General features: G+C 42.7%; 1 protein-coding gene across 1 annotated transcript; it reads right to left on the bottom strand.

Annotated features, from left to right (window-relative positions):
- Positions 1-147: 147 nt before the first annotated feature.
- On the bottom strand, positions 148-5,375 carry LOC120650209 (cationic amino acid transporter 2, vacuolar-like). Its single transcript, XM_039927240.1, has 14 exons — positions 4,945-5,375; positions 3,897-4,098; positions 3,653-3,737; positions 3,414-3,554; positions 3,209-3,327; positions 3,032-3,128; positions 2,780-2,952; positions 2,625-2,691; positions 2,004-2,162; positions 1,410-1,659; positions 1,197-1,305; positions 957-1,069; positions 802-877; positions 148-684 (listed from the first exon to the last, which is right to left on the bottom strand). The coding sequence occupies exons 1-14, from the start codon at positions 5,102-5,104 to the stop codon at positions 528-530; spliced, it is 1,908 nt and encodes a 635-aa protein (XP_039783174.1). The 5' UTR covers positions 5,105-5,375; the 3' UTR covers positions 148-527.
- Positions 5,376-12,071: the final 6,696 nt, after the last annotated feature.

The following is a 12,071-nucleotide window of genomic DNA, read 5'->3' as shown; positions in this document are numbered from 1 at the left end:
GTTGGAATGGCACATTTGATCTGAGTATTAACAGTAAAATTTTACATTAGGAGGCTAGCTTGTTTGACAATAGTGTAATAGACATTTCCCTCGCACAGACCAAGGGCAACATCAGCAACTAAACAAAAAACGTGAAGAGAATGTTTGTTGATGACATAAAAGAAGGTGGCTGCTTTTCAATTTGTGTAATATTTCAACAATTGTTTTCAGTGTCCACCCATTTTTCGGCACAAATGGCTTGTACATCAATTATACCACATCATATATCACATACTCCACCCAATTGGATTTATATACACCACACCAATGCACACTCCAAGAATGTATAAATTGATCTGCCTCGCACAGCATATATCTTGCATCCATGAGATTATGTGGCCAAATGTGACAGAAGGAGCAGTCCATTCCTGCTTCCTGGCAGATAACCAATAAACTGCAACCGATGATCGTCGAACTTTCAGCAACTATATCATCTGTTGATTTTTCAACAACTATATCATGCCACATGAGACTGCAGCTTTTCTTTTCTATGATACGTATTCTGATGAACTCCTGTATATCTCATCAGCTTGCGCTACCGGAACGTAAACAACATCTGTTAGGGAGCTGTGGGTTTGCCCATAGAAAATGTACACGAGAACACCCATCAGCAGCCATATGCCAACTCTCATCCACGTGTCACCGCTGAAGAACACATTGCAAAAGGGCGGTTCGATGAATCACAAAGAGAGAAGAAGTCAGTCATCCACAAACAGTAATTTGGATGGAAAACGCGACAATGGAGTAGATAGTGATACTAACCCCAGGTTTATCAACAGATAAGTATTTATCAGGATACACATAACTGGTAGCACTGGAACAAATGGGCATGTGAATCCTGAAGAAAATAAATCACAGAGGTCCTGTTCAGTCTGAATATACTGGCAAACAGCATTACATAAATTTGTTAGCAGTACCTCCAGAGTGACCAAAAGAGTGCCTGCCATCATCCTGCTCAATCCAGGAGAGAGCGCCAAGGCCAGTCAGAAGAAGCACAATGCCAATAATGCAGCCAATACATATTGGGAGACTGATGTAGGACAGATACTTTTTGTTAGGACAATAGCTTTCAGCTTTCTGTTAATGTGCTAGATCATAAAAGTGACCAATGGAAGGATCTTAGTATCCTTTCAGACAGTTATTATTTGGGTACTTACAAAGGCAGCCATGTCACAGAGGCTGAAGCTGTGAGGATCAGAACCCCGACGCACACAGATCCTATGCTGAAAGCGGCTATCTTTCGACGTTTTGTCTCGTCCATCTTGCCTAAAGAATTAACATGGAAACTCGTTCTAGTTAGCTAACTGAAGTAAAATGTATCTGTTGTGGGACAATGAAGTAGAATAAAACCTGAGGGCAATTTTGTGTACCTCTATGTTGTCTTTTCCCAATGAGAGGGTCATTCATTGATTCGACAAGAACAATCACATCCTTTGTTTGAGATATGTTGCAATTCCCGTCTCCAAGAAGATCCCTATCCTTTTCCATATCACACTCCTGGTTCAAACAGAATGATTCTCGCATGGAGGGTGGCAAAGGGACCTCATCTGGAGGGACATATCTGAGTATCAAGATCGAGACAGCAACTATGGTGAATGCAAGGAGTGTGCCTACGCTGACCTGCAACAAAAATACCTTTTTTTATCTCCACATTACAGCATTTATAATGCTTGCATGCACGTGTAGTTCTGCAGGAAGTTTATATTCCATGTAATAATGACCATTGATATACAACAACAACAACAACAACAACAACAACAACATAGCCTTTTTTTCCAAACAAGTTGGGGTAGGCTAGAGATGAAACCCGAAAGAAATAAGTTCAAGGTTCAGGCACATTGATAGCTAGTCTCCAAGCGCTCCTATCCAAAGCTATCTCTTTAGAGATATTCCAATCCTTAAGGTCTCTCTTAACAATGACCATTGATATACAAAAAATAAATAATAGACAGCTGGTTCCTTACCATTCCTGCCAACTGTGAAACATCCATTGCAAAAGCCAGAGCAGCTGCACAGATGCCGGTCACAATTGTGCTTTTAACAGGTACTTGTGTTTGCTTGTTAACATCAGAGAAGAAGGATGGCAACAGCCCATCTCGTGCCATGGCCATAAGTATTCTAGGCTGCGAGAAATAATAAGTAAAATCATAATTTTGTGAGATCAAGTATAACATGTCGTGCCATGCTGTTGTTGTCTGCCTAGTGCTGATTTCGCAGGGCCATCTTTGTACATGTCTACAACATCTCCTGTCACAGATGTGGCATGGCACATCAAATTCGTTTTTGGCATTAATGGGATTCAATTGAAAACGAATGAAGGATGGTTATGTAATTGATCGACAATGTTTGAGTTAGATGTGAAAATCAAACTGCGCATTCGAGAAGAATCATATCTTGCAAAGTTTTGGAACTATTCAGCTTTGGCTAGTTACGAGGCTAGGTGGACAACTTTGGTTGTGGAGTAACTGTCAGTAGAACTAGAAGTTCCATGCACTAGAAATCTAGAATTAACTCAAATCCTATTGCATTGTAAGCTACTGGGTGTAATCACGAATTATTCACAGTATGCTTTAAAATGTGTGTACCTGTGGAAGAAGTGAGCCCATCAAGGTTGAACAAAGTGCAAGAACAGCACCACTTGTCACAACATACCTAAATTAGATGGAAAAATGAGTAATCCAATGACAAATGTGCTAAAAGACTGTCATACACATGGGGATTAAAAAAATACAGAACTTACATGGCCCATTGCATCCCATGTTTGGCAAAGGCAGATGAAATAGGAGTATCAGGGTCCATAGCAAAATATGGTACTAGCCCAACAATAACAACGGATACAGCCATATACAATGCACAACAAATAGCCAAGGCTACTCCTATTCCCAATGGCAGATCTCTCTGTGGATTCTTTACCTGCAATGATCAAAAGAGGGTAAACTGACTAACTCTTGTACAAAAGTGCATGAGCTTTGGCAGATAGGATTTTCCTTACCTCTTCAGCTGTACTAGCGACTGTATCAAAGCCTATGTATGCAAAGAAAACAGTTGCTGATCCAGCAAGCATTCCATTTACTCCATAAGGGAAATACCTGGAAAGTTTAGACACCCATGAACAAACTACTAATCAAATCCACGAAATGAAAGGAAGCACCAAGCATTTATGCATTACCCATCAGAAACCTTGTAGCCGACCCATCCTATTTGGAAGCCAATGTAACTACCAGCTATAATAACAAATACCATTACACAAGCATTCAGAACTGTTACAATTCCTTGTGCAAATGAACTCTGCAATAATTCAAATAGAATTGTCATCATGTTCTATAATTGAGGAGAAAAGGAATAAAAACTTATGAATCAATCAAAATGTCCACCTCTTTAATTCCCACGCACAGTAAAACAGTCACAATAAAAACAAGAGCGGCAGCACAGGGATCAACAATGATATTGAACCATGGAAGCTGATGGCGTGCCAGAATCCATGGCAAACTATCCGGTCCTCCAAAAAACAAGGCCTGGAAAGATAAAGAAAGTTCATTAAAATAGGCATACGGTTCAAAGCATTGATTGAATGCCACTGAAAGAAGCTAGATGCTAGAGAAATCACACTTACTAAATTGGGGGATATGCCACGGGCAACAGCAGATCCACCAATAGTATATTCCAGCACTAAAGCCCATCCAATCAACCAGGCAACACTAGGTAAATAAAACGACCATGTGAGTTTATTTGAGGTATTTGTTTATCGAACCTTAAGGTGCAACTCTTCATTTATTCTTTCACCGTACTTATCCAAAAGCGATTTTATTTCAATTATCATAAAAGAATGTGTATTGAGTCATGGGTCAGCAATTTACCCTTCTCCAACACAGATGTACGAGTAATGGTAGGCACTTCCAGCAGAGGGGCAACGGCTAGCAAGCTCGGCATAACAGAAAGCTGAAAGCGCTGCTGCTATTCCAGCTATCAGAAAGGAAATTGTCAATGCTGGACCAGCGTGCTCCCTAGCAACTGTTCCCACAAGAACATATACTCCAGCTCCAACTGTGGAACCGACTCCTGATAGATAATGCAGTGGTTCATTAACAAGAATTAATAGTAAGCTCCGAGGAAGTGGAAATTACAAACTTCATTACTCTAGAACCTAACTCAGTCCATCACACCTATCTATTAAATCCAACCTCAGTAACAACAAGTATTCAAGTAAATAACTCATTATAACCTAGTTACAATTGTGATAAATCTTGCACCAGCTTACAGCTTACTATAGTACTACATTATTGACAGCAACGGACGAGCATTCCAACTTACGAATCTACAATGTGACAGTTGCGGGATAGTTGGCAACCAACATTGACTGACCTATAAACAACTAAACAAGTGGAAGGAAAGCAAGTACCTAAAATAGGGACATGCCCGCGTGACGCATGTCTGAGCTATGTCACACAATAATGCAGCCATCCCCCAAACAATATAAAATTACAAACAACTGTACTCCTTTATTTGAAGAGAAAGAAAAGAATACACCATGTGGTTCACAAAAGAATGGGAAAAAAATCCGATGTTGTCGTCAGTGTTTCAGAAGGATTAAAAAATTCAAATTCAGCAAGTCTAAGTAAAATTAATTCGGAGCAAAACAATTAATGCAGTAAACCGCATCAAACAAGTAATAATCAGAAATTCCAATCAACTCCATTGACCGAGATCAAATTTGCCAGCATAATGCCCAATCAGCCCAACAAATCCCCCCGCACAAAGCTTGCGTCCTCACCAGGATTCGCTAAAAGTTCGCAAAAGAACTAGCGCTCAAAAACTACCGAAGCCGAGACCTTCCCGCGAAACGAAGAACCAGGAATTCACAGAAAAAGAGAAACACAACACGGAATCACAAAGAAGAAGCCGCACCGATCGCGACGAGCTCCGGGACGTTGAGCTCCTTGGCGAGCTGCGGCTGGCCCTCGGCGCGGACCCGATCGGAGTCCACCTGCTTCCGCCGCATCAGGCACCTGAACCCGCCGCCCCATCCACTCCCGCCGCGGCCGCTGCTCCCGGACTCCAATGCCATCAAGATCGCCGGCGACGCCGGCGACACGGAACCAGTCTTTTTCGCCGGATTCGATCAGAAGGCGGAGGATACGGGCATCAGTTCCCACGGTCACGCGGCGATTGGACGGAGCGAGAAAGCGAGATGGAGGGAGATGGGGACGGTGAGAGCGCGGCGGCGGCAGCTCCCCCTCTCGCTTTCTGGGTTCGCTGCGCAGTCGCGCTTCTCCCCTCTCCCGTGCGTTCTTCTGGTTTCGTCTGTGTTGGAATCTTGCTGGCTCCGCGGAGAGGAGAGTTTTTATTTTTTTTATAGTGGTATATACACGTGGACGTTTTTACTTGTACCAATCTGTTTAGTTGAAAACTACTGGGAATAGAAAGTTTTAGTCGCCGAGATTCAGTTGCCGTATTTAACTGAACGCCGAGATTCTTGTTTTTCTTTTGTGCATTTTTTGACCTGGGAAATTAGAGAGGGAAAATCTAAAAGAATGTATTTTTTTGTGTGTGGATGTTTCTTTCTTTTGAGCTTTGACAGAAATTTGTACAATGCCGAATTCATGTTACAATCTGCCATAAGTTGGATGTTGAAATTGTTTACAACTCGTCATTCGTTTATGAATTGAGTTTTGTAAAGATTTAAAGATGAACTCCTCTCCAACTTAGCATTAAGATACAAGTCCTGGGTAGTCATATTCATGCCGCAATCGTTACTAAATTAACCTGGGTAAGTGTTCTTTTTTTGTCCAAGAAAAAACAATCACGTGCTAACTATTGAAAAAAAAATAAATGCAGCAGAACTTAATTACATTGTAGTTCCATCCGGCGCGTCTAAGGAAGTAATGAAAAATGTCCAATTCGATATACAAACAATTTTTTTTCTGAAGAGGAAGTTGATATCTCTTAACACGATTCACGCACCAAACCGAGGCCAACCAGCGTAGCCATGTATATTGTAAAATTTCGGCCGTAGATCTGAAATCCAACGGCCTTCGGCCCTCCTGATCGCCGCTCGACACCAGCACCGCTGCCCAGGCCGTCGAACCGAACCCATGCCAACGCCTCCACCCTTCAGCTCCTCACGGCCAGACCCGGGCAGGCTACGGCCCCGGCCAGCAGTCCAAGCCGCGTCACCGAGGCTGTAACCCACCGGCGCGCCGCGCGGCCCCGCTCTGCTGCCTCCATCCTCGTCCTGCGCGCAGCCATTTGGACCCACAGTCAACAAGAAGGCACGTCGGCGCCTTCATCTCCATAGTCCAGCTCGGCGTGGCCCTGACCGTGAGCGCGACACGCGCCGCCGCGCTGGGCCACCCCGTGCCACTATAGCGCGCTGAACTGCCCGCTGGGCCACCATGGAGAAGAGCGGAGGACAGGAAACGACGTGGAGGAGGAACCGCCACCGAGCTTCCCGATGGGCTGCCGCACCGCGCCACCGAGCCGGGTCGCCGCGCTGCTGCCCGACCCAGCTCCACCGTCGCGAAGCCCTGCTCGCCGCCGTCGCCGAGATGCACCGGCCTAGTCAGCCCCCGCCTCAGCGCCGCTCTGCTCCCGGTGCCGTCGCCGATAGCCTGTGCGCCTTGCCTGGTCTGGCCCAAGGTTTACATTTTCGGCGAAATTTCGGCGAAATTCCGGTGAAAATTTCGTTTCCGCTAGTTACCGGGAAGTGAAATTTCAGTATTTTCGTTGAATTTCGTTTCGAAATTCAAAAATTCAAAAAAATTTGTAAAAGAATATGATAAAAAACTAGGTGCTTTTTTGAGCGAGTAGCACTTGAAATAGTTCAAATATAAGTTGATTTGGTTGGTTAAAATCACAAAATGGTTTCGGACCCGTTAACGATGAGTTGACCCGTTAACCCGTTAACACGCTTAACCTTATCTCCTCCTCAGTCCTCACCCCCCGACGCGCCTAGTATCTTTTTCCCCCTCCACGGTCTCCTCTCTGGTCCCCTCCGCCGCCGCCGGCGATTTTCGCCGCCCCCCACCGAAATCTCGGCGGAAAGGCGCAGAAATTCGGGCGGGAGGGGGCGGATCCCATTCCCTGGATGCGTTGCCGGAAAGGCGCCGTAATCCGAGCGGATTTCGGTGTAATACCGGCGGAAAACCGGTGAAACCGACCGGATTTCACCTCGGCTCCGGGAACTAAGGTATGAGAAGGGTTTTTTTTATGTTGATGCTTGTTGATGTCGATCTAAGTTAGTTGATTTGAGATTCTAGAGACCATGTGACATAGAAAGCATAGAAAAAATCAGTTAGTTGATATGTATGAATTTTTTCATGTTAGTTGATATGTATGAATTGGTAGTTTTAATGAATTGTTAGTTTATGTGATATTAATGGATTGTTAGTAGGTATTCATCAAAAAGAACACGAGTTGCTACTTCATGTGTTATTCATGAACTTACACCTTGCTATTTTTCTGTAATTGTAGGACAATGCCAGACGTAGTGTGGGAGCATGGCCAAAAGGTCAGGGGTGGTTTCAAATGCAAGTATTGCAGGGAGGAGAAGAGTGGGGGAGGAGCAACACAGTTCAAAGAGCATTTGGCACATAGGGGGAAAGATGTGAAGGACTGCCCTTCGGTTCCAGTCGAAGTTAAGGCCTTCTTTAGTGAGCAGTTGGACAGGAACAAGGCTAGAGCTAAAGCAAGGGCCCGAGAAAAGCTGCTGAGGGACCAAGGTGCAAGGGGGCCGCACATTGACCTAGAGGAGGAGGGAGGCCAGGGGCTCGACGAGGATGCAGAACTAAATGCGGCCTTACACCAGTCCCGCCAACAGTATGAATTTATGCAGCAAGCTGGGCCACGATATGAGAGGGGTGGCGGATCGGGATGTAGTAGTCGTCCTGATCGAGGGAGTGGTGGACCGCTGCCTTCGATGTTCAGAAGGAGCTAGTCACAAGTCTCCGAGAGGGTTAGGGACTACCATCTACGTACGTGTATTTGCCACTAACAGACGAGCCGTATGAGGGACCACCGAGAGAGAGATTTGAGGACTGAAGAATGCAGGTACTCATCCTACCAACAGAATTTATCTATACGTTTTCTTCCTCTACTTATTCAATTCATTTCACATAAATATTTAAATGCAGAGAATATGCTACATGGATTATTCTGGACTATGCCTTTACCTCTGTTGTATCTTTGGATTGTAATAATTCTAATGGATTTTGGATGTATTGCGTTGTATGTGTGGACTTTGGACATGAGTTATGTGTAATAATTCTAATAGACTTGGGATGTATTGCGTTGTATGTGTGGACTTTGGACATGAGTTATGTGTTAAATGATGTATTTGTCATTGTTTTGTGGAGTTATATATATGTTATGCATTATAAACTGTCAATATACACATAATCAGGGGAAATTTTGCCAAAATTTTCAATTTTTCCATATATACAATATAGTAATATCATTTTCTGTTAATTTGCATCATTTTCCGGTCAACAAAAATGAAATTTCGATCAAAATCACCGAAATTTCGGTCAATATAACCGAAATTTCGGTCGGAATTAAACGAAATTTCGGTTTTCGAATTCAAAATCGCTTTTCGTTCGGAATTAGCGAAATTTGGCGAAATTTCGCCCGAAATTCCGTTTCCGCCGGATGAAAAGAAGAACCCTGGTCTGGCCTGGCCGTGGGCCGCAGCCGGCTGCTGCGTCGCGCGCCCGCTCGGGACTGGCCGCCTGCAGCAATTGGGTCGCTCCGGCCTGACCGCCCCTATCCACGCCAGCTGCGAGGCCTCAGCAGCGCCGCGTGAAAAGGGGGACAGACGAACTGCTACGCCATGAGGGGGCAGAGGAGGATGTACACAACTAGCGCAGATGAGCGATAAGGCAGAGGAGGTAGGGGAGCAGCTATAGCTCGGCAGGGACAGAGGAGAAGCGGTCGCCGAGCCATGGGTGCTTGGTGGGGACGAAGGAGAAACCGCTGCTGCGCTGCTTGTTCTGCGGCTGGGAGGAGACAAGGTAGACAACAGGATAAGGTGCATGTGGGTGGTAGCGTGGAGTAGATGGGCAATGTCTAGGTTTCTTCATACCATATTTTGGATAGCGAGCTTGCTTGATAAACTAAGGTCTACTTTATGCACCGTGTAAATTTTTAAAAGAGATTTTTTTTTAAATTTGAAGTATCAAATATAGACTAATCACAAAACTAATTACAGAAATCGTATGTAAACTACAAGACGAATATAATGAGACTAATTAATCCGGCAGTAGCAAATATTTACTGTAGCTTTACTGTATCAATTTAGTGTCTAATCACGACCTAATTAAGTTTATTAGATTCGTCTCGTAATTTACAACCAAACTGTACAATTAGTTTTTTATTTCGTCTAGATTTAATTCTACATGCAGGTGTCGCATCATTTTTTTTAGAATTTTGAATTTTGGATCTAAACAAGGCCTAAGATAATTTCATGACCAAATATTCGTAATTCATTTGTACGAGATACGAAACTATTTCAAAGGGTTGCATGAATTTCTAGAAATTAGGATATTTCTCCGGAACTTAAAGAACCAAGTTCCGATAAATGAGCATTGTCGCCGATATTTCTCCTACACCCAAAATTTTTCCTAAAGTTTAGAAAATCCATTTTCATACTATTTCGAACGTCATAAATTTCTTTACAACACATTTTAACAACTCATAATTGTTGGAGCACTATTCAAATATTCATCAAAATTACAGTTATTACTGTTCATGTTCTACTAATAAGGTCCAAACTCTGATTTAACAATTATGAGCTCATAGCAAGATCCAAAATTATTGCTCCAATTAAGTGTAGTTTGTGCAAAACGTTACAATAATAAGTTATGGATCAACAAATTCCATGCTTTGCGGTGAATTTGACCTCTTGATTTTCCTCCTTAATAAATATTTTTATACCTTCTTTTCCCAAGATAAATGTAGCCCAAAAATATGAAAAGCCATTTTTTCATTCCACAGATAATGTATTACTTAAATAATGCATTATGATAATGGAGTTCTCCAAAATATATAACAAGAGCAACAACAAGTTGCGAACCATGACAACTATATACAAAAATAACAAAGCTATGGATTCGTTTTACAAATGTTGCAACCGGTAAGAAATAAAAACCCATCCATTGTAATAATATGTCAAAACACAGCAACAAATATCCAATTTTTAATTACACAATTTTAATCTCAAAATTATTTGCCTCTCCGATTAAAGACCGTTCCAACAACACGTCACCTGCCGAGGGTATACATAGATGGCTAAACATGAATGCAGACTCAAAAAACAAAAAAAAACAAATGTACTACCAAAAACACCTCAAACTGGCAGTATACTGGCCGTTGCCGCGACCATTTACAAACCTAATCTGCCTAGTCTAACAGCAACTCCATTTGTACAAAGGGGGAAAAAATCCAGAGCCATAGGGCCCTTTGAATGAATCAGTGGATCTTGTTCACGTGCTCAACGCGTAGTGCTGTGCATGATAATCTACAAATATAAATATATATACAGAGTTCACCTACCGATATTATTGGCGTAGTCGTCGTCTTTGATAATCCCGTCACGTCTTGCTGTCCGTTTCTCATTCGTATTTTTTTCGATGGAGTGTATTTTTTCTTGTTTTGAGTTTTTTACGTCTTCGAATGGGGTCTAATTTGAAGCAAATGGAGCTAAACTTAGAGGAAGCAAAAACTCCCATTGCGAACTAACATTTTATTAAAATAATATCCTCATGGATAGCTCATCTGGGAAAAGTTAAGGATCCTAAGGGGATTTGGGTTTCCAAACTAGCCCTAAGAGTCAAGCCGCTAATAGTGTGGGTGGAAACCGGTTGCAACAGTTTATATCTTGCATTGGCGCTACTTTGATTTGGTGGAAGATAATTTTTCTAGCAATCAATTGAGTTTGGTTTAACAATACAAACGGACTGGTTTGGTTTCAGATACTAATAGCGCCGAGTGGCTGCTGTGCATGTCCTCTTGCTTACTTGACTGGTCGTGCTTATCGTCTTAGCCATACTTTTGGGTCTTCAACTTCCTCTCTACCTTTGATGGGGTGGTGTGGTGTGATTTTTACGGGGTGGTTTGAAATGGTTTATATCGGCATGCTAATAAAAATAGTTTGGTGTTGGTTTAGTTTGAATCTCAGATCATTAGCAGCTTGATCTAAGAGTGTGTAAGGCTTCCCCCCTCTGTTTTATATTCAAGCTGGAGGATTAAACCACCGTAATTTAACCTATGTTACTTAGCTTTTGGCATAACTTATTCCCCAGCCTTTTCATAGATCATGCAGATCGTGCACCAAGCTACTGGATTCTGCAGCAAATTATTATTATTAATAATAAGTGGAATCAAAGAATGAACTGAACAAGCAGAATCGGCTTTTTCAAAAAGCAGATTACGCACCATCAAGAAAATGGAGTATTCAAGAAGAGATGGAGTATTTATTTATTTATTTATTTATTCAATAAAAATACCAGTGCAGCAGCATCAGAAAATAGTTTTATACCCGTTTAGCGTTTGCGTGCACCATACGATATTCCGTATGGACAAATACACCTATACACAGCCTAGTAGTAGGCATGTCTCTACGTGAGAATAATGAACGCTATATCTGCGCGGCAGGAAACAGGACACCTTGCCGCCCAGACATCAGCGTGTCAACGGGCCATCCAAAAAGAAAATTAAAAAAACGCAAGTAGTAGGACCGCCCATTTTATAAGTATTTTGCACCAGCATTCTGTTTTCATCTTCATTTTTAATTCCCCCATACCCGCGTGCTGTGTACTGAAGTCCGTGATTATCCTCATCATCAGGTTCCTGCACAGTGCTCAGGCACAGTACCGCGTGTCATGTTCTCCAGAACATCAAACGCAGTATACAGAAGCATCCTCGCCAGTCAAAAGGTGCCTATCCAGCTGGCCCCAGTAGGAACACGTTTGTTGCTTCACGTTCTGCTCTTACCAATATTAAACAGCGCACATAGGACATACCAGATGATGAGATGAACG

Source organism: Panicum virgatum, chromosome 9K (genome assembly GCF_016808335.1).
Source record: "Panicum virgatum strain AP13 chromosome 9K, P.virgatum_v5, whole genome shotgun sequence".
NCBI lineage: Eukaryota > Viridiplantae > Streptophyta > Magnoliopsida > Poales > Poaceae > Panicum > Panicum virgatum.
This window is presented reverse-complemented; position numbering and strand designations above follow the sequence as displayed.